The 23298-nt window shown below is 42.5% G+C and overlaps 1 protein-coding gene across 5 annotated transcripts in view; it reads left to right on the forward strand.

Annotated features, from left to right (window-relative positions):
- Positions 1-23298, forward strand: part of drosha (drosha ribonuclease III) — a 136121-nt gene that overhangs the window by 95464 nt on the left and 17359 nt on the right. For all 5 annotated transcript variants that reach the window (XM_042223091.1, XM_042223092.1, XM_042223090.1 and 2 more), the window contains 5 exons: positions 4388-4545; positions 14111-14216; positions 15385-15526; positions 20364-20446; positions 21973-22076. In XM_042223091.1, coding sequence (XP_042079025.1) covers positions 4388-4545; positions 14111-14216; positions 15385-15526; positions 20364-20446; positions 21973-22076 — 593 coding nt within the window. The remainder of the gene's footprint in view (positions 1-4387; positions 4546-14110; positions 14217-15384; positions 15527-20363; positions 20447-21972; positions 22077-23298) is intronic.

Raw genomic sequence — 23298 nt, forward strand, 5'->3', positions numbered from 1 at the left:
GGAAAAGTTTATATCACCGCGTGCAATTAAAGCTACAATCGCCCATGCCGAGAGTGCTCCCCAGGGACAAATGTTGACGAGCGGTTGTTGCAGGTTGCTGTTAGTAACTGTGAAGCAGCCGCTCAAGCTCCAGTTACGCAGTTCAATACAAACAACATGTGACCGCAGCAATCTCACCTAGACATGTTCAGGAACCTCCAGCCAAGCTGTTGGGAAATACTCATTGTTCCCTAGCGATTTGAGGTTGCCGATTGGTCTGTAGACCTTGAAGTGGATCATGGAGAAACGAGTGATATTCTAAGAGAAAGGTATGCACTCCTAAAGGCCGAAAGTAGGAGAATTTCCATCAGAAGAAACTGGAAAAGAAGTGTCAGAATCAGAAGCTGAAGAAAAGGCACATCTTTGCAAGAGTGACCTGTGCTAACATAGATAGCATTAACTTATCTGGAGAACGCTCCTGCTGTGAGGCCTCATTTCCAAAGCATTTTCTTTGGAAAAACATTGATTTAAATAAATAAATGCTTGGGCTGCGATAATGGAGTTGATAAATGTTTTTTACCCTGAGACATGGACTATGGCTCGAGTGAAAGAAGAAGGGGAGAAAACAAGCTAATTTTGAGCCTAACAGAAGACCAATATTTGAAAGCAGGTCATGAGAAAAGGAAGGAAGCATGGATGAGAAATTCACGGCCATTGCTTAAAAAATGCTGCCAAGAAATAAGAGTTTAATAACTTTTTTTTGGATTTTTTTTAATATATTTTTTGGGTCTTTAAATAAAGGTTTAATTAAACCTTTATTTAACCAGGACGTCCCTTGAGATTTAAATCTATTTTGGTGTCGTAGGCCAGTCCAGGCGTGTTGGTGCCACCTCTGAGGTGACAGCCCCACTAGGGGTTAAATTAACTTCTCATCAGCACTGATGAAGCCTCTTGGATGGATGAAAGTTAAAATGTCTTCAAGAACCTAAAAGAAGTCCTGTCGCCTTTGACCGAAGCACACGACCGTCATGACCTGAGTGACTGAGTACCTACACAGACATGTTCGTGCTCTCTGCTTCTAACTGAGCCTCTATTGCCTAAATCTGCTGTTGAAAGGTAACAAGGTATGCCAGCCTCCCCCCCGACCAAGAGAGGGATGACAGGGCAGAGATGAGAGAAGCTACCTTAATGAGGTTTGAGGCGACGGTGATGGCAGCTGGAGGTGGTGTGTGTAATTGTGCGTACACAGATCTTTGTCATAGACGCATACACTACCCTGCAGCAGCCTCACCCTACAGAATACTGCGGCTCACTCTGTGCTTCTTCCTTTTTCCTTGATTCACACCAGCACATCATCACCGCCAGCTCTCCAGAATAATTTACCAGAACATCATTTACACTGAGTTTGGATTGCCAAATTCCTCCTTTAGTTTATTGAGGAGATACATGAGTCTGGATTTTTTTTATTTTATTTTATTTATTTTTTTTGGCCTCAGAAGACCTGGGCTCTGATTCTGCTTTCTGTCTGGACTGAGCTGAAAGTGATGCTTTGAAGCCATTTCAAACATGTGTTTTTTTCCCCATCTTTTTTCAAAACTGCTGTTGATTCTTCTTTTTTTCTCTCTCCTCTTCACTTCGTTTGAAGCCTTGCTGCTGGCCATTTCCCCTGAAGGATAAGCTCGCGCCTATGAGTGCTGAACTCGTCAGATGTCGTTAGTTGCGATGCATGACATTTACACGCCTTTCGTTAATTAACAGAATGAGCAAAAAAGGCAGGAGTGAAATGTTTCTTAGGACACACTGGAAGATGGAACCATGACATTACCGGCAGCACTCCAATTAAAATACTGAGTTTAAAAATACATCTCTGCTCTGTGCAGCGGCTCGACATGGGAGACTTTGAGAGCGCTGTTTACTTGTCATTCCATCACGAAAACGCAGACAAAAGAAAGTGCTGGAAAATGAAGAAAGTGGCTATCTTGCCTCTGAGAGCCTTGCGTGTATTCTTTATTCTTATTTTCAGGGTACTTCGTAGTGTAAAATAGAGCAAACTAACAAGGTCAAGTGAATGTGCATGCGTTCCCTTTGAGTGTCCACGTCTCAATGTTTCTGTTTTCTGTGGAAAAGATGTCTTGGTCAAGCTAACAGTTGCACCACGCAGAGACCAATTAGTTCATTCTAGCAGCCTAATTAATGCACCCATAAGGATATCTGTTGATTTAACAAACATGCGTGTACACATTTTCTTTGCATATCATTTCTTCCTCTTCTTTCTTCATATGTTCTTTGTAATGAGCACAGACGAGAGGAAATGCTGTAGCTAAAGAGAGCCGTGGACCCATCTACCTCTGAACTCACCAAGCCCTGGAGCTAATGTTAAAAGCATAATCTATAGCGATTTACACAACTGAAAACCGCTCTTTCAAGTCTCATCACAGTCACAAGTAGGCTCACGTAACAAGCCAGCGCATTTACAGTACCACTGAGTCACCAGAGATATTAATTGACTGTGGGAATCATCAGATTTACAGAGAGTGGTGGGGAAAGGGAGCTGTTTGACTTAAAACTTAATGACTAAGAGATTCCATCTGCTCCAGATCATCTGAGTTTGTTTTGAGTCGGAGGAAAAACACACACTCTAAACAGGCCCTAAAGCAGCGCATACTGCAGAGGTTCATCTCATTTACTGAATTTATCTGACACTCTTATGCAGAACGACTTCATTGAGCAAGTTTCTCTTTGGTGTGTTATTCAAGCATCCTTGAAGTGGTCTTGCTGGCTGTTACTAGATACATATTCAGGGCTGTGAGATATCCCAAAGCAAAGAGCACATTTTTAAAATGAATTACAAAACGTATATGCAAGGGCAAAAGAGTAGATTTAACAGCGAAAGCGATTAGGCGCATCAAACGCGAGCACATTATTCATAACTACGTATCATATTTTATTCAGAAAATTTCATATTTATTTCTTTACGTATTTATGCCCAGAAGTTGGGAAATTCCTGCAGTACATTAGCCAAAACGTTAAAAATAACCCGAAATGAAGTGAGTTAAATAAAGAACAGCTCAATAAAATGAATACAGTGCGTCAAAATTATGATTTAAATGGAGTAAATGAAGTATCAAAAAATAAAACAGGTCAACAGTGGTAATAAAATACCTTGTAAAAAAAGATAAATATAATACATAAGTAACTGAAAAGGTAAGAAAGTGCTGGATAAAAATAAGCAAAAATATAAATAAAGTACAACAAAACAAAACATTACTCAAAAAATGTAATAACACTAAAAATACTGAACATTATTTCTACTTAAAAACAAGTTGAATACAAAACTGCCAATAGAGCTTTACCGCTTGTTTTTTCTGTCAAATACACTCACTGGCCACTTTGTTAGGGACACCTTCCTAATATCAGGTTTTTTGCCTGATATTCGATTTAACCAGGGTCATTTCCATCCATGATGTCATACGCCTGCTCCACCACATCCCACAGGTGGTGCACTCCTGGATTAAGCTCCGGTGACTGTGGAGGGCATTTGAATACATCGTTGTGTTCAAGAAACCAGTTTGAGATGATTTCAGCTTCGTGATCTTATGAAGCAGGGTGCACTGCGGGCAAAACCCCAACCCTACCCTCTCGACGACGATAATCATATCAGACCACGTTAGCAGCGTTAGAAGACAGGAGTTGAACCTGGTTGGCTGCTGAGTGTATATCCTGCTACAGTGGTGGACGTTCACATTAAACACAGTCACCCTAACTCTGAGTGATGTCAGTGCGAGAGAATTTCCCATTTGCTAGAGCAACAGTGAGGTGCAGCACTGACAGAGTTTAGGTCAGGGGTGTGTGCAGGGGATTCAGGTTCTTCCTCTTCAATCAAAACACTGAAAGAAAAACAACAAAAACACACAGACTGTGGTCTTGTGTTTGAGGATATGTTATTATGTAGAAGCAAAGGAGGGTCTTTCCCAAACTGTTAGCACCCCGGAAGCAGTCTGTAATTTAGCATAATCACCGTGCGCTCTAGCACTAAGCTCTCTCTTTACCTGGTCTAAGGACTCGCCAAAAAGTAAACACTGAAAAATTGCTACTCACTAAATGTTGGCTCTGGCTAGTCTCAGATCTATAAAAGATGAGTAGGAGTGTGTCGGGTACAAATATTGAAAAGTGATCTGGCACACGTACGTAGCCTTGGAAGGGTCAAAACAGACCAAGTGCTGGAACTCACTGATAAATAGACGTCTTGTTTATTGTTGCCACAGCCATCATCCTAAACAGGAACAACAGATTTCAGCGAGTGCTGGCATTCTGTCTGTTTTCGTTATATCTATAATGACCAGAGCTCTTTCAGGGCCCCATATCTCATCAGCAAACCTCCTTTGTTGCAATCTTTGTCCTTTTCCAGGTACAGGAGCCGCAGACAGACAGGCAGCTGATTGAGACGTCGCCGGTCCTCCAAAAACTGACCCAATTCGAGGAGTCTATCGGAGTTTTGTTCACACATGTGCGCCTGCTGGCCAGAGCCTTCACCTTAAGGACCGTGGGCTTTAACCACCTCACCCTGTAAGTACCTCCGCTGTTTGTTTGTGGATAATAGAGTTACGGCCAATTAAAATGCAAAGTGCGGCGCTAGCAGGCCAGATGCAATTTGCAGGGTTGCTGCAGAAATAGCCAGACTTTTATCTGCCGCTCCCTTCAGAGGTGATGAGGCATGATGCATTATAATGTATAATATAATCTGAAATGCTGGGAGTTTTATATGTTGAGCATTTTAAATTGTTGTATCTGTTGTGAATGCGGCAGCCGCCTCCTCCCACATCATCATTATGTTTACCCCCTGCAGCTTATACATGTTCTCGCCGTCGGTAAAGCTGCTTCTGTAACAAATGATGTCTTGAATGTCATGTTCAAAGTACCTTAGTGAAAGATGGCTCTTTTTTTTGGTTTGTTTGTTGGCACAAAGCCTAATCCGAGGGTTTCACAGCCAAGAGTGAGGCCCAGGGGACTGTGAAGTCCTGGTGTTTGTAGTCTGTGGTACCTGTGAGGCCATAACCCTGCTGTCACATGGGAAAAAGGAGATTTGATTCATGTCTTATTTCACTGTCCACCCTGTGAACTCCTGGATTCTCATTTAAAGCTTTTTGCTTGTCCGTATTTACTTTGTCATATATATTTATATATGTATAACACTGTTACACAAAAGACCCTTTTTCAGAAAGTAATATGTTTACTCCACACAATTGAGGGCTGAATCTGAGAAACTAAGGGACACCTTGTCCTTTGCTCCTTCTCCAGCTGGGCAAATAGATTCTAATTTCAATTTCGCTTCCAGTATAAATGAAAACAAAATAATCTGGAAAAAGTTGTTTTGTTTTTTCCCTTGGGTTTCCTGTACAGCGATGCGTTTTTCCTCAGACTCTGGATTTCCTGATTCTGTGAAAACACTGAAAAAAGTGACCGAAGCTGTTTGTGTCTCTGGATCGCTCAGCGTCTTTCAGTAACACGTGACAGCGTTACTCAGCCTGGGTTTTATGTCGCTTAAACCGAGGCTGCTGTTGCCGCCCGTTTGCATTAAACCGACATCTCGTGATGGAGGCAGGCCGGTTGGGACTTGAGGTTGCTTTTATGAGACTTTATATGAGGCTTTAAAGTCAAACACACACTACCTGATTAAACCTTAACTTTCCACGCTCCGCCACCTCTACCTTTTTTATTTCATTTAATTAGATTTTTTTAATTGAAGTATTCAATTAGGGAAAAAAAAGTTGTATAAAGGGACATTTAACCAAAATAATCATGATTATGATTTTTTGAGAGTGGCTGCACCGCCCCACAGTTTGAGATCCAGTGCCCCGTCGCCTGGGTCTTTTGCCAGGTTGTTACTGTAGCAGTCTTCTAGATCATTCAGCTGCTTCCTTAGAGAGGATCTCGTCCCATGGTTGGATGCACTTCAACTCCAGCACTGCAGCTGGCGTCAGTCGTCCTCCTCCTGCTCCTGCTCTCCACTGTGGACTAGTTAACAGAATCTTCTGCAGGTGGAGATTAGGTTCAGAGAATGCAGGCTTAAGGCACACTTCTGAATTGGCTTTGCAGTCTAATAGTCAATTTCGCTTTGGAAGGTTCCTAACTGGGTGAAGTGATCCGGAAGTGTCTGTGTGGCAGTCGTAAAAGCTGGGTGAATTCTCCTGGATAAGTTATGGATGGAGGGAATTTGACTTTGGTCATGGGAATCTTAAAGGAAAGGAGTTATGTTGGATCATCTCTCGAGCTAGAAAGAATAAGAACAGATTACTTTGTAGGCTGTCTGCTGGACACACTGGTAAGGGGATTATTGTGAGAACAGTTGGATTCTCTGATAACAGAGTTTCTCTTTTCCTGAGTTGTCAAAAATTCTCCTTCCTTCCTTTCCGTAACCTCGTGACAGTTTCCTTTGAGATATGTGAGAACTTAGAGTGTCATTTTTGAACTATTTGCCCGTGCTCCATGTTTCAGGCACACAGACTTGACTTTAAACACAACAGTCCCACCTACCTGCTGTTCAAGCTTAGTGGCAGCCAATCAGAAGAAAGTTGCATTTTTAAAAAAAAAGAGGTTAAAATGGCTTAAACGGTTAAGATTATGAAACTGTATGAATGTTGCAGGTTTCAAACACAACATATTGATCTAAACATGAGCATTAAACTACATACAATAAAACATATACTAACTCTAAGGTGTAAGTTTGCTTTTTTCCCCTTTTTCTATTAATTACAGTGTTTCTCTGCAGTGCTGCTGTGATTTATCACTGACATTGGAACACTGGAATTTTTTTCCGCCTCTGTTTTGACATCTGTTCAATAGTCAGTAAAGTTACAAACTTCTACAAGGACGACTTAAAAATTGATCGGGAAGAGAGCGGCCGGGTCTGCCCGAAACAAACTCGTCGTTATTGTGTAGCTGCGCTCGTTTACTCGTCACATGAAAGGCTGAAAAGATTGCAATTTTCATAGCAAAATGTTTCCGCTAATGAGACCGTTCACTCCAATTTGAGGTGTTTCTGATTCAGACTATGAGAGGGTTATTTGCAACCCAAGCTTAACTCACTTCTGAGCTCCACCAAACAACACACTAGTGAGTTTGACAGCTAAAGCAAATTAGCCTTGGCAGCACACCTCTGATATCTTATTGGCAGGCTGTACTCTGTAATTGCTTGCTTAGATTTGGACTAGGACATTGCTCTGTGTGCGTTTGTGAGTGTGCGTGTGTGGATTACATCCACGCACACACACACTGCTGTGCATGTTCTAATCCATCACTTAAATGTCAAATATCTCTCCAGTCAGGGTCAAAGTTGATTAGAGGTCCAGAGGTTTGTCTCCTACTGACCTTCACTTTAAGGACTTTCCAACTCAAGGTTGATCCCAATTATATTTTCCAATTTGGTGACCTCACGTTTAAAAACAAATAAATAAATAAAAAATGCAGGGGTGGCAATTTAAACAAATGTATTTTTTATTTCACTGAATTGTATTGTTGCTTTCCTGGAGCAAAAACCAGCAAATTAATATATTTTCAGGGTAATTTATGTTCAGTAGCTCATTAGTAGCCAAAGGCATGTTGACCTAAATACAGCCGACTGACTTGAAAGCTGGAACTGAGCAATGGCTGCCCATAAGGACCAAAGGTTATACCAAAGTGGGTCAGGCTGTCGTGATAGAGACAAGAATAAGGTCAGAAAATGGAAAGAAGGGTCACGCGAAAAGGTAGGCCGAAGATGAGGAGACGGGAGTGACCCAGGACAAGCTGACCTAGAAGGAGAAGACAGTGCAAGATGCAGGGGTGGGAGCTGATGGTGCCTTGATGCGGCGGAGACCGGAGGCTAGCATCAGACAGCAGTAATGGAGAGCTGCGGCCCCCAGGCGATGAGCTTCCTGTCTCCTCTCACAGCGGAAGAGCTGGGTGTGTTGCAAGAATCTCACTGTTAGGGAAAAAGGATGAAACGGGGTCCGGCTTTTTCTTCATGTTCAGTGTTTGTTCAATGAGAGCACGTTTCACTGTACAGCTTTGAAAAGAAGGCATTTGAAACATTTATATGTGCACTTATATTTTATACGGTAGTTTTAGGTTAAAATTGAAAGTTAAAAGAAATTAGTGAATGAAATATTTGTGATTCAGGCTGCTGTGAAAAGCAGAGAAATGTATAAAGTACAGAGAAGCTTCATTGCCGCTTTATTCTCGGACCTCTAATCACTGCAGATTATCTAATAAAGGGGGCCTGTTATGCTCATTTCCAGTTTCACAGTTTTATTGTTGGACTTGGACAGCTTTGCATGATTCACAAATGCAATTTACAATATTTTATTAAAAATAATCCTTCATCTTATGCTGGGCCTTGATTCAAGAACTCGATTCATCAACTCTCTGAAGCAAGCTGGTGCAGCTCCTGTCTGCCCGCCCGTTAGACTAGCTTAGTTTTGATTGGCTGCCCTTTACAAACAAAAGATTCGGGTTGCTGTGCTCACAGCCGGAGCTGTGCGCCAGAGATGACCATTTCATGGATCTCATCGAGGGCGCACGGACCCAGGAGTAAACAAAGCTGACTGTTTAGAGCAGTCTGAATCCAGAACACCTTGTTCAACAAAAGCTTTGTTATCATCTTAAAAGCATTAATATCAGCAGTAAACTAGAAAGAAAACACAAAAAGAAAACAGAGAAGAAACTCTCAGAATAACCAGCCAAACACTGAATGTTATCCATGAGTCATGAGTCCATGAGCTCTAAAAGGTCTCCGAACTTTGTCGAATATTCTTTCAGGACTTGTGTTAGGGTTTGTAGCGAGACGTTTGACGTCACTTGCCTCATCCAGTGGCTAACAACACGTCTATGAGGGGTTTTCCCCTCCCAAAACAAGGCTGTGAGCTCTTTTGCGTTTAAAAAAAAATGATTGAATTAACTGAAATAAGTCCTCATGTCACTCATACTTAAATATTTCTACTTTTTTCTTTGACCAGTGCCGGTTTAAGTCGAAGGCACTGGTGTTGCTGAGCCGGCCAGTACCTTCGTTCTCTTCAGCCCTTCATCAGATTGCTGATTTAACCGCTCCTGTTGTTTTTGCCGCCTCCCTCATAAGTTTACTTTGTTTTTTCAGTCTAATTGAGGCCTCGTCTCTTTAGACATCATATTTTAGATTTCCAGTTAGAAACTACCAAACGAACTGCAAATCTTTAATCTGCTTGATTTTTTTTAATGGAAAAAGTTGAACAGGCCTTGCATGACCATAAAGGTGGTCGTCAGTGAAGTGTCCAGGTGCTTTTCAGCCTTAAGAAAAATGGGGAGTGTGTCTAAAATTGGCTGTAATTTCTGCAATACTTTCCTTGAGCTCCTTGCATTAAAGAGGCACTTCAATCACATCTTGATTGCCTGGGTTAAAATGGTGGTGTGCACCGAGGCAACTTCACCCAAATTGTGCCTTTACCCAAAAACTATGGACCTAAGGCTACGCTCACACTGGAGGCGAAAGCGCATCAAATCCGATTTATTTATTTATTTTTGACCCTATGCGACCCATATCCGATCATGGTATGACAGTGCAAACGGCACAAATCCGATATTTTCAAATCCAATCTGGGTCACTTTCGTATGTGGTACTGAATCCGATACATATCCGATGTTTTAGAAAGCGACTGCAGTTTGAACGGTCATGTTGCATTAAATCAGTCTTTTACGTCACTGACACAAGACAGACGCCAATTATCAGCGCCCGAGAAGACATCGCGAACGCTTCCTGGCCATCCAGTATAGATGTCAGTGAAACTGTTGGGAAGACAACGCTGGAGAAACGTGAACATTTTATTTGTACTGCATAATCTGCAGATTCTGACAGAAATCTGCAGCTATCCTTTGAAGCACCGCTCCTCTCTAAAACGGCAATAAGGATAATTATTAGGTTATTTACGGTACATTATTATGTAAATAACAAAATAACTTAAAGCAAAAATTGAAGTCTGAAGTCTTTATATTAACGGCCATCAGTCAAACAACATTGTTTGGTCTGGGTCTAAACAGAGCGCGTTGTGTGTGACGTCATCTTTTGCGCATGCGGGCCGCTTTGAGCGTTCACACTAGAGCACGTTTGCTGTCGCATTTTATTTGTAGTGTGAACGAGCAGACAAAAAAAATTGGATTTGATCAAAAAATCGGAATTGAGCATTAAGACCTGCAGTGTGAACGTAGCCGATGTGTATGTTGATGTGGGTTTTACAAAACCTCTCAGCTTTAGATACTTTGAGAAGTGTGTATGTTTATGTTTAAGCATTCACTGTGTATGTATGTGATGGATGTAAGCCAACACGTAATAGGAATTTGCAGTTTACTTTAGTTTGAAAATAGAAATGAGAAAATAACATTGAGCAGTGACCACTCTTTAAGCAAATAGAATTCCACTTGCATGATCTCCTATAAAGAATTTCCTGACCGTGAGATTGAATAAGATGAGCTCAAATAATGCAAGCTTTCAGCCTGTTACATTACATAGTTTATTAAATAGTTTGTAAATTAAGCTTTTATATAAATCTAATTCCAGCTTCATTTTCTGTTCAGTGCAGCTTTGCTAGAAGAGACCCTGAGATTTCTTTCTGTCAGAGAGTCATTTTAAATTAAAACTGCTCTTTTCATGCGGTGCAAATGGTTTCCCCCCTTTTTTTTCCCGGTTGCCTAAAATCACTGTTTCCTTACGTTCGGAGTCCAAAGTGACCGCTCCAGTTTCCCCCAACTAAAGCAAAACTTTGTCAGAAGTAGTTGGCGATTACACATCTGAAGCTTACACAAGCATGCACATATGAAACAAGAACATTATTTCCCTAAAAAGAGAAAAATAGGCTTTAAAAATGGTGCACTTGCCCCTTTTTGGAGCGGGCAGCCTGTCGCCGCCTCTTCAGAGGGCCTGTTAAAGGTATTTTAGATCAAAGTCAAAGGCGAATAAAGACCTCGGCTCCACACTTTACTTCAATTTCCCCCACCTTACTGGAGCATTGTGCCTCTGCTGTTGAAGTGAATAAGGGATGGCTCTTTGTGCCGCTTCACACGGCGACGCATTCCTCTTTGACCTACTCTATCTCTTCTTTTTCCCCCCATCTCTTGCCTTTTTTTCGTTTCATCTCTCACTGTCACTCCCCTCTTTGCCTTCCCGCTCTGCCTCCTATTGGATGTGAAATTAGCTCACACTACACCTTTTCAATCGTCTCCTATCCACCACATTCTTTCTGGCATCCCCGGTTTTACTCAGCTCTCAAACGGTATACGTGATAGATTTTGAGCCTTTTACCACACGTGTGCACATGTACAGTGCTGAGGTGCAGGATGAAAACTGACTGATCTCTGGTCTTTGTTCCCCTCCCCTTGTCCCCCTGCTTTTCCCAACCTCAGTTCTCCACGCTCTCATGAAGCAGAGCCGTTTCATTAAGACGCTCTGTGATTATTTTTAATGTGGAGTCTGCATTAGGCAGTGTCCCTTCACTCCTAATGAAGCTCTGTCCTGGGCCTCGAATACACAGTGATATCAAAAAGTTCTTGGTGTATCAACTGTTCTGTGATCTTTGAGTGCGAAACAATTCAAATCAGTTTCTTCTTTCTTGTATTAAACATCTAAATATTTAAGAGGAGTTTGAGTGACAAGTAAAATTAATATAAAGAGTTACGAGGAAAATCGATTAAACGTGAAGACGGCAACATTATGCTGGTGTTGTAGTTTGAAGTTAGCACTCCTACTTCTTATGCTTCTGCCATCATCAAGTCAAATAATAAAAGAAATAACAATACACATAACAGCTAAAACAAAAGAGCAGCAACAAAACTTTCACAGTGGACACAAAAGCAGTTTTTAGAACTGATTAAAAAAAAATTGTCATCTGTCAAGACGGGTTTCTACGAGGCAGGTCCGGGCCCAGTCGCCGTTCATTCTTAGGTGGGCCATTAGGAGAGACCCACTTAGGTGGATTTAAGTTTGGATGAGTTTCTCTGCTTGTGCACCTGTAGAGTGCTTCCAGCATGGCTGCTAATAGTAACTCTCTTCCTGAAAGTAGTTTGTTTACTACTTGAAATTCACCACAGGCCTCCGAGAGCCTTTTCTGTTAAACTGACCAAACTTTCATGTCAAGGATCATCAGCGATGCTGAGATCTGGGTTTCTGGCTACAACTCAATAACCAAACAGCAGCCTTCAGTGTTCAAGCTCAAAGGAAATGCATTAAGTCTGGAGTGCAACCAAGAGCATGCTCACCATTTTGTTTGACATTCACGGGGTTGTGCACCGTGAAGTCGTGACCGAATCGTTCCAAAATTCTACTTTAACATCCAGAAAACCACAAACCTGAACTGTTGGCACCAAGTGCACTGAAAGGGTTTGTTTTTTGTTTTTTTTACATCCACAAAGTGAAATTAAAATTGTTTGGGTGCACTGGATAAGATCCCAGACATATTGAGTCACAAGTGCATGTGGTGACAAAACAACTTCCAGGGTGTGATTGGAAATTAACAGCCATGCTGGAAGGCTACCTTGAAGGGGAGAAATTGAAATCACGTGTGGTCGTCACTTATTTTGTGGACATAACTTTATAATTACACCCAAAGCCAACTACACAGGTGTAAAGGCTTAGCGAAAACTTCAACACTGTACGATCGTTTTTAAAAGGATGACTCTTGATAATACTTTTCTGATGCATTGAGTTTTAGAACTGTCGGTCCAGTTCAACAGTTCTAGTGTATATTTTTCATTGTAAATGGTAAACGGGCCGGTACTTATATAGTGCACTTTTACTCTACCTGAGCACTCAAAGCCGATTTCATCCATTCACACACGTTCGCGCAGCACTTTATTCCATGCCTTTGAGTGCTTTCTAACTATCTTGCGCACACACAAAGACACACAGACTCGGTATCTTGCCCAGGAACACTTTGATATATGTTCTGGAGGAGCCGAGGATTGAGCCACCGACCTTCCGATTGGCAGGCGGCCAGCTCTGCCTGCTGAACCACAGCCGCCCCGAGATAAACAATTGGTCAAAAGAACAAAGAAAAAACAAATGAAGACTTTAATCAAAAATCTAGACGGACACATTTCTGCTTAATATGCTTTAACTGCAGTTTCGCTCTGTTTTAACCTCAGATCTCTTTGGCGGCAGCTCATAAAAGGCAGAAACGCTAAAAATTGGACAATAAACTTTGGCCTTTTTCTCTCTTTGATGTCAACCACCTCCTCATCTTCTCCCTCTGTATCTTCCTCTCTCATCTTCAGACTTCCCCTCCTGCGTGGACCTCTTAGCTATAGATGGATATGCGCTCTGCTGCTGAATATACCTCCCTGCTTGCATGGCGCTAGCTCACGCCCACCCTACCCGACGCTTCCTGCCTGCCTGGCATGGCACCAGCCCACATCTGCAATGCTAATCTATAATTCTGTTTAATTAATGACCATTACAGCAGCAACAGCAGTTGCGTACCCCCCCTCACACCCCTCTCGTCCTGCCCTGTCTAACACTGTGCGTGGAGTTACAGTATCCTCCTGCTTTTCACTGGTAGTGGAGAAAGGCAGGGAACTGATGTACAGTATCACAGTGCTGCCATGAGCTTTTTCCAGGAATTGTTGGAGGGTTAAAAGATGTTCTCTAAAGCTGCGCGCACAGTTGCTGCCTTTGTAGGCTTAGGATTTTGACAGGCTCTCCTGCAGGTGCACCAGAATTTTTCTTTTCTTTCTTTTTTCTTCTTCGTACCTTTAAATTTGAATTGCAATCAAAGCTGAAGGATTTCTTCATAAGGGCCTGCTACTTCAGGCTGCTTCCGACTTGTCACACACCCTGTCAGTGCAGCTGTTCCCAGAGGCCACCCATGAAACGTACATCAGCCGACTTTGCCGTTTCTGTTAAAAGACTAAAAGCTCGGTAGATTTGTCGAGAGAGCGCGATGCCTTTCATGCCCCATTGATGTGTACATGAATGACCTCATGTGAAACGCTCCCTGTTCCCCCTTTTTTTTAACCCTCCTCCCATCCCACATATCGTTTCATTCCCCACATTATCCTTCGGTAACCTTGTGTTTTCTCTCCATGCCTCGCCTCTGTTTACCCCACTCGCTGTTCCTTTATTTTTCTTATCCAGGGGCCACAACCAGAGGATGGAGTTCCTGGGTGACTCTATCATGCAGCTGGTAGCCACAGAATATCTCTTCATCCACTTTCCTGACCACCATGAAGGACATTTAACAGTAAGATCAAATCACTTAAAACACTCCCCTAAGGCTTTTTTTCCACCTGCAGCCATGTACTTCTCACATCTTCCTCTTTTACACCCGTGTTTGGTCTTTATTCCACCGTCTCCTGCCTTTTACATCATTTGAGGGGTGATATTTCTTTCCCCACCTTCTTCCCTTCTCATAAATCTGTGATCTTCCTCTTTTTTCTTTTTTCTTTTTTTTTACCTTTTTGCTTCCACAGCTCTCTTCCACTCACCCCCCCTCATGCTGTGCCTGTATGTTTACTGTACTCCTCGTGATGGGTATTGTCATGAGACGGAACTGTTCAGTGGTTTTCAGCAACACATCTTTGTTGGCACATTTTTGCAAAAGCTGTCAAGTGTCTGAAAAATAAAGTCGCGTGTGCGCGAACCTGCACGGCTTGTACCACAGGTACAAAGCAAATGATCACACTTTGAACACGCAAGTCCATTTTCCGACGGCGCCAAACAGCATTGCGGCGCCGTCTTTTTAGTCGAGCATCAGCACTTCTCTTCAGAGGACCCCACTGCTGGAGGCTGCAAGGATCGAGCTGGTCTAAAAACTGAATAAGAACCGCTGCAGTTATTTTTTTATTTTATTTTTTATGGATATTTCATGACGTAATTTTTGTAAAAGCATCCAGCGAGCTTTGGTTTAGAGACTGAAAGCTCCAGCAATGCCCAAGAGTCAAGACGGGGTACATCTGAAATGGATTTCAAATCGGGAGGAAGAAAAAGTGCCCATTCAACTAGTGCGTGTTTCTGTGGCTCCAATTGTGATTGCGTGTGTACTGTTAAGGAGGGCATATCACAGCAAGACACATTCAGTCATATTGCATTCCATTTGCTCTTTTCCACATCTTGCAGCTATATTTAAAGTGTTTTTGTTTTTCCTTTTAGGGACTTAAATGTACTTCAACCAATCTAACATGTTGTAAAGGCGCTCAGCTCCAAGTCACAATGCAATATTTAACAGACTAACGTGCAATCACCCTGAAACATTTATTCAGCGTAACCATGTCTGTCTTTGATGAATTATTTCATGTTTCCCTTCCATTTTGATGTTTCTGTGTACTTCTGCAGTGTGGATCTTTCTCTGGTGTTTCCAGTGTTCTGACAGGCGGACTTTAAAATGCGATCCTCTGTTTGTTCGCCCGCAGCTCCTCCGTAGCTCCCTGGTAAACAACCGCACGCAGGCCAAAGTGGCCGAGGAGCTGGGAATGCAGGAGTTCGCCATCACCAACGACAAAACCAAACGTCCAGTCGCGCTGCGGACCAAGACTCTGGCCGACTTGTTGGAGTGTAGGTTCCCAGCTCTTTGATTCATCTCTGCAAATCTAAAATGACTAGAAAGACCGTCTTTATAGACTTTTATAGACCCCACTCCTTTTCTTGTATGTCTCTCCAGAATGTGCAGTTTAAGGTGGCAGCATGGTGTAACATTATTGATTTCTTTGTTCGCTCTGTGGTGGATGTCAAACAAAGTCACTTCTCTGCTTAAGAGGCTGGAAAATGCTCCCTGTGTGCCGCTGTAGTTTTTATTTTGGGCTTTTTTTAATCTTCCTGCTACAGCTGCTAGATTTTCTCATAATTAATGAGCTATTAATTGGCTTGTGGTTCTGCAGGCTTAATAAGACTTTTGTTTTTTACCAGTATGTGACTTGCAGTACAATAAATGTATGCAATATCACTGGATTCATCAGAACTGCAGTCTGGATGGGTCATGGGAGTTTGACCACCAGGTCTACATGACGAGGTTTATGACCGCACTCCCAAAATTACATTTTTATAGCCCATCAGGTTCTTGTATAACCAAAGTTAGAGCTCTTTCTGGCATAAAGTCAAGCATATTTACAGTGAGTGTCAGACTCCTCTAGGACTCCCCCTTATTTCCTATCCTGTTTGTGATATTCATGGATAGGATGTCCATCTATCTCAAGAACCTCAAAAGAACCAATCCCGTTTTGTTTTGTTTTTTTGTTTTTCATTATCTTCATCAGAGCTTGGCCGTCAACCTTTAAATGCACTGGAATCTTTTGCAGCCAGGATAAGAGTCAGTATACCTGCAAATCTGAGGGCATGACTCTCTGCTGAAAAATGGTGGAATAGGCTTAGCAAACAGGCTTGGCCAACTCCAGGCCTCGAGGGCCGGTGTCCTGCAGGTTTTAGATGTCACCCTGGGTCCACACACCTGAATCAAATGATTAGTTCATTACCAGACGTCTGGAGAACTTCAAGACATGTTGAGGAGGTAATTTAGCCATTTAAATCAGCTGTGATGGATCAAGGACACATCTAAAGCCTGTAGGACACCAGCCCTTGAGGCCTGGGATTGGACACCACTGCCATAACAGGTCACAGTAGACGCACTTCTCTTTTCTGTTGAAAAGAGTCAGTTGAGGCGACTCAAGCTTCTGCTTAGGATGCTTCCTGTGCACTTCCCTTTGGAGCAGCGGTCCCCAACCCATGGACTGGTACCGGGCCCCGAGAGTTGAAGCTCGGGTGTGAAATTTATGGTTTTTATTGTTTTTATCGTTAACTCGGTTTGCCTAGGTCTTTTCCCATGTGTTAGGAATAAATCTTCTTTTTCTGGGGTACCAGTTTTATTTTGTTGTATTTATTTGCGATACCTTAAAGTCCGGTCCGTGAAACTATTGTCAGACATAAACCGGTCCGTGGTGCAAAAAAAGGTTGGGAACTGCTGCTTTGGAGGATTTCTGGATGGACCCAAACCCGCTGGAAATATGATATATTTCATCTGGCTTGGGAAAGTCTGGAAACTGTTGCTGAATGTCTGGATTACCCCACTTGGCCTGCTGCTGGGGTATAGGTGGGATGCAAAGCAGCTTAAATAGCACCACCAATATAAAGTCTTTTCCAGACATGGAGTTTGTAATATCACTGTGCTCTTCAGTCTGTTAGAGAGATGGCTTTCTGTCTCTTAGATATGGCCCACGACTTCATTCATACATATCCATAACAAGCCATATTACTTGCAGTATTATAGATAATAGAGCTTTCTTACCATGGCAGCTATTTTTGTGTTCGCTGCAATGTTTATGGGGCCACAGCTAAGCATAAAACAATCGGTGAATTGTCCAGTTGGATTTTTCTGCTCCTGCTTTAATAGACATTTTGGTATTTCTGGTTATTATCAGTGGCAGTGGGCAGTTAATCCCCACGATGTGCAACTGGATTCTGTGTGGAAATGACCAGGAAATGGATACTGACACCACACATGACAGCGTGTCTCATAACTAAAGATTAAAATGCTGAAAATACAGCCAATATATGTGCTTCAAAAGTGCTGGGTTTGTGCTTTTGTCTCTTTGCTGTTTACACAAAGAGAGTGAGTTTGTTTTTAATGATTAGCTAAACAGAAAAATAGAAATAACAAAGAAGTGAAAAATAATGTGCCCCAGGGCGCTGGCAGTGAGTAGGCAGCACCTGCCACTGTCATTCAAATCTATTTTAGTATGTATAAATTATAATAAGTACGAGTACAATATAATTAGTGTCGGACCACCTGTTTTTCATGATTTTGGTCATATTTGTGCATTTTAGTCTTGTTACTGTGGCTCTGGTGATAAGGACCTATGTTAATTTTACCTGCTCTTTAAGGTGTAAACAGGGGTGCTGCCACAGTGAGGAGAGTTCAGTCCATCAGGGTGGTACTTCTGTTGTTCTGTCAAACTCATCTGGTAGAGTTTGTGGGTGGGAAGCCTGTCAGGGATCAGCCCGTGTCACCGGTGCTTTTGAGACTCTTTTCTGACAAGCGAATTAGAAATCCATGGCCCTTTTCTAGGCCGCTCTCCATCACAACCAGGAAACAGCCAACAAGCAACTAGGCAAATAAATCAGCCCATAGTAACTTATTGGAAACATGCCATTACTGTATGGGAAATATATGCTGGAGGCCATTAAGAAGCTGTCTCTCCGTGGTGCTCGATACTTTCGTCCCACTGCATTACGCTGACAGATTTATTTTTCCACATGTAAAATGTAATTTTCTACATATACATACTAAACTCGTATGATATAGTAGCACAAGTGCATATCATTAAACAGTAAGAGGATTGTTATTCTACCTGCAGCAACTTAAATTTGGTGGTGCGGCACTGTTTTGGGGGACGGGACCTCCACAGACATCCATGGAAAACAGGAGCAGAGCATTCATGACAGTAGATGTGGTTCTTCAAATAGAGAACCTGGGGTGGAGGGTGGGTTGGGCATTGTGCTCCACAGTCCGATCATCCTATTGTCCCTCTGGACGATCGCTGATGACCGATAGCACCACCTGTGTGGGAGGCAGAGGAGGTTAACATGTACCCATTATCCACCCACCGTAATGTACAATGTGTGACCCAAACACAGGAAAAACTCCACAACACGCAGGGAAAAGAGTTTATTTCTCACTTCCAGCATGATGAGACACTTACATGTTGACATACTGTACGATAAATGATTTGGCTTTATTGTAAGTAATTAACATAAGTGGACGGATGTCAGTCCAAACAGATATATAACATCTGCACGGCTCTTTACTTCTTTACTTCAGACCTATAGTTCTCCTAACTCATCCAGTCTGTTTTCTGTGTTTAAAATAGTTCATTCCTGTCTTCTCCGCTTTGCGTCATGATCTCCGCACACACAGCAGAATTTTCCACCCACAATAGCGCCCAGTGGGGGGCGGAGATAAGAAGATGAAATAAACAAAGGCCTCTTCAAGTGCACTAACATTAAGCTCTCGTTTAAAAATCAAGCCAGCAGTCAGAAATATACATGTCTGTCATACAAGTTATAAATGAAGATGCCAAATAAAACGACAGTGAGGCAGATTCACTGTATTTTTAATTAAATTGATCACTAAATTTGATTATGGTTGATACCCGATACAGCCCTACTCAAGGGGGTTGCTGAGCGGCTTGCACAGACAGGCCTGAGGAGCTTAAATAAAACACTTTATAAGCTGACGTGAGCTGGTGTTCAGATCAGCTTATCTGCGAGGGTTTGGCCCTTAATAAATTCCAGTATTGATTGGGCTGTAACAGATTGTTCTGGCAGATCTCGAGTTTTTTTTCATCGCCTACCTATCACATATAAATCTCCCTCAACCCTCAAGCACCTAGGTGTACATCAAATCCGATAAATTAAGCTAGAGATAACATTCACTTGATTTCAATCCTGCAATTAAAGGAAGTTCATGGTGGACTATAGGAAGGTGTAAGCTGAACATGAGCGCAGGGATTTGCATGCAGAGGAGAAAGGAAACGGAGAATTGGAGGAGACCTTTTGCAGTCCACATTAGGCCAACAGGGGGAGGAGGCAGGGACAGGAACTGTGATACAAAGGGAATAGAAAATGAGCCATTCCAGTTTGGTAGATTAAATGAGGAAAAAAAGACTAAAAAGCACTAATGTTTTTCAGGCCAGCGTTCAATAGACAGACCATAATGCATGAATCACAAAACAACACAGGGCTTCATATCATTTGCCTTTCAAATCATCCCTCAAAAGTTTGCAGCGGAGCAGAGTTGATGACACGGGAAGAGGACGCGGGGCAGCGCTGGAGATGAGTGCAGCTCTTCTGTATATGAACAGTTGTGCCCTGCAGCTACAGCGGGCCCTCACTGGCCTCCTGAAATATATTACCTATTATTTCTCTCTCATGTCCCACTGTCTTAGTCACAGGGATGAGTGAATGCAGTGGCATCTAATGGAAGGGGAAAACAAAGGGACAGCCATGAGATGAAGATGACACCCAGCACCTTCTGCTTACATTTCGTTTTTTTTGTTTTTTTTGTTCTCAGAGCAGTTAGGCCGCCAGTTATTTATTCAGCTTGACATACAATTTCATCTTATATATGACATGTTTCTCTGAACTCTGTGTGGCCCTTGTAGTTCCAATTTCCTGTGTGATAGAAAAGGACAGTCGGCTACAGAGCCATCTTTTCCAATTGTTAACATTAACATCACGTCCCTCGCCGAGGGAGGCCGCTGCTCGGGTCTCTCTTCTGGTCTTTGTTAATGTTTTATTTACTACAGAAGCAGAAATGGAGCTGATTGTTAAACAAAGCAAAGCACCCACCTCCTTTTTTTTTCTCGTTTAAAAAGGCGTTCTGTCTCTTTTGTTTTCGCAGCTTTCATCGCAGCTCTCTACATTGATAAAGACCTGGAGTACGTGCACACATTCATGAACGTCTGCTTTTTCCCTCGACTGAAGGTGAGTCCCTATTGATAGCTGTTCACCGCTCGCACCTGATCAATGAGCTGCTGAGCCGAGCACCTAAGAGAGAGACGGGGAACGAGCGAACCGGGGGGAGATGATGAGGAGGGGAGCTAATGGCAGGGCCCTAATGGCACTAGCATCGACGTGAGGCCTGAAGTGGTGCTTGGCTTTTGAATGCCTCTCACAATGGCGGCTTGGGTGGCTATTTTAGTCATCTTTAATGGGAATCTCAACGGCGTTGGGATGCATGCATTGGCCTGTTAATGTTAGTCGTCTGTGTTTTTCTATTGATCCGAGAAGTGCTTGAAGTTGCTGACGGTATCCACTTCTGGAGTGTTGCGAGAGCTGAATAAGTAGGCTTCAGTCAAAACTTCAATGGCAAGATGCGCGTTAGGAAGGACGGGCATTATATCCTTAAGTGCTCAAGTCTAAGTTTAGATAGAAGAGCTCCGTTTTTCCCTTTATTACCGCTGCTGCAGTGAAAAGACAAACTGAAACCGGGCGTCCGTACACACACGCGTGCTCGTGTACGAGTTTCCCACACAGCGCGGACCTCTCCTTGTGAAGCTGCTGCAGCGGTCTGATATGCCATGCTAATTGCTGTCTTGGTGTGCCTCTCCAGGGAGAATCCCCAGCTCTAGAGGAGCTGAGCTTTGCGTCATGGTCGCTGCAAGAGAGCACCTCATTTCCACTTCCAAGAGAAAAGTTGTGAAACAGCCAGCATGTCTCCTTACATAGCCCTCTGGAAACCACAGTGTTGCAAACTGTGCTGCTTCATCCAATTTAGATGGAAATAGAGAAGCAAAACCGGGAACATAAATCCTTTCCTTATGTTCGCAGTTTTTTTTCTTCTTCCCTCCATTATGCATGTTAAGGTGTTTGCATGAGAGTGAATGCATCACCGCACTCGAAATGTACAAGAGGTAGGCTATAAGCTACAGCCAAATTTCTCAGCCTTCAGCGAAAGGAGTGTGGATGCCCCCCGGAGAGAGGAAAACCGGAAAGGAGGAAGAAGGGGAAGCAAAGCACGAAAGCAAGAACAGTAGAGATGGAGGGGCTGCGAGGGAGCTGCAAAGCGAGAGAGAAGCAGAAGCACTCTTTGTAGAAAATTAATAGGAGCAGACAGTTCTGGATTCAAAGTCTGCCTTTTTATGACAAGGCTGCTTCCCTGTTAATGGAAGGGCTTTTAGAAGTCCCCCTTGGATAAGAGAAATGTATCAGAGCTGCACACCTGGGAGACTCCCAGACGCTCTTTATTTCTGGCCGGGGATTGGCTTTTGTCTTAAGTAGCCTGTGATTTGTGCTCACCGCCAAGACATAGATGGAGAGCCAGTCAGAGAGAGCGCAAATAAGTCCAAAAGGGGGTAAAAGCTTGGAGATGGCAGGAATGAAATAAAAGCATGAAGGAGTGAAGGAGAACGGTTGTAACTGCAGTTCATTTTCATTGTTTCTGATTCTTTGAAATGAGTGGGTGAAGAGAGAGAGTTTGGTCACAAGTGTGTGTTGTTTGTGTGTTGCAGGAGTTCATTCTGAACCAGGACTGGAACGACCCCAAGTCTCAGCTGCAGCAGTGTTGTTTGACCCTGAGAACGGAGGGCAAGGAGCCTGATATCCCACTCTACAAGTAAGGCCACCATATTACGTGCCAGTGTGTGATTAGAGGTTAGTCTTTTGTGCTTAGTTTATATTTAAATACAAACTAAACAGTTGTAATTTCTTGGCCCCATCAGGCAAGTTTCTTACCTGAAAGCCACACTCTTCATTGACATAAACCATACAACAGAGACAACTGTTCAACTCGAGGCTTCATCATAGTGGCAATTCAGTACGGAATCAATAAAGTTAAGAATTCTACTAATGTCAAGAATCAAACAGCTCTTAGAACTTCAAAAACTTTATCAAAAACTTCACATGGGCACAAAAACAAACAATAAAACTCTTGAGAAAACAAGCTAAAGCTAATTCAGATACCTAAAACATGGTTTTGAATTTCATATTGGCTATTTTGTAACTTTAGCTAATGAAGTAATTATCCAATAGTGATTTATTACCTAACCAACCCCTGGGAGTTAGCCCAACTAGCTACTCAACATGGTTTGCACATTTGTCTAACAAGTAAAAGTCCCTCAGTGTGATTCTGGGAGGCACAAATCAAACAGTACCGAGCTACCTGCTGTGGAGGACTCCTTGTGAATAAGGGCTAAAAATAGCTTTGAATTCATTCAACTTAACATCTGGTTAAGCTAGGTTGTTAGCATCCAGCCTGGTTCACAGGCAAGCTAACATTACCTACCAGGATACTGAAAAAAGACAGCTACCTAACTTAGCAAAGTACATAATATCAGCTAATTCAACCAAAGTGCTCATTAAATAGCCATTCATTGTAAAATGTCTTTATCAGCAAATGTTATAAAACACAACAGAGTCACACAGCTTGCTAACCGTAGCTGGCCTGCTAACAAATTTAATTGTTTGCAGACTACTGAGCGGATTCTGGGTGGCTAACTTGCCGAATTTACATTTATGTCTAAACATAGCTTTCTGCAGAACTAGCAGAAAGCAGTGCAGCAAGGGTACCCTTTCTCCCTTTTTTGTGCTTTTCTTTTGTAAATACTGTTTTGGTCATTGCTTCTTTATGCTTAGAATTGTAGGCACACATGGTCAAGGATTTTTATCTTCATCTTTAACTCCGCTCTAACTGATTAAACACTACTTCATGCTATTTAAGCTATTTGGCCATTCATTTTTCAGAGCAGTTTCAAATCTTCTATGGCTTATATACAGTGATGAATCCTTTAACTTTTTATATAGCTGCATATTTCGATTAATGTAGTAGCCATTTATAT

Source organism: Haplochromis burtoni, unplaced genomic scaffold (genome assembly GCF_018398535.1).
Source record: "Haplochromis burtoni strain Fernald_Lab_line unplaced genomic scaffold, NCSU_Asbu1 Contig_101, whole genome shotgun sequence".
In the NCBI taxonomy this organism is placed as follows: Eukaryota; Metazoa; Chordata; class Actinopteri; order Cichliformes; family Cichlidae; genus Haplochromis; species Haplochromis burtoni.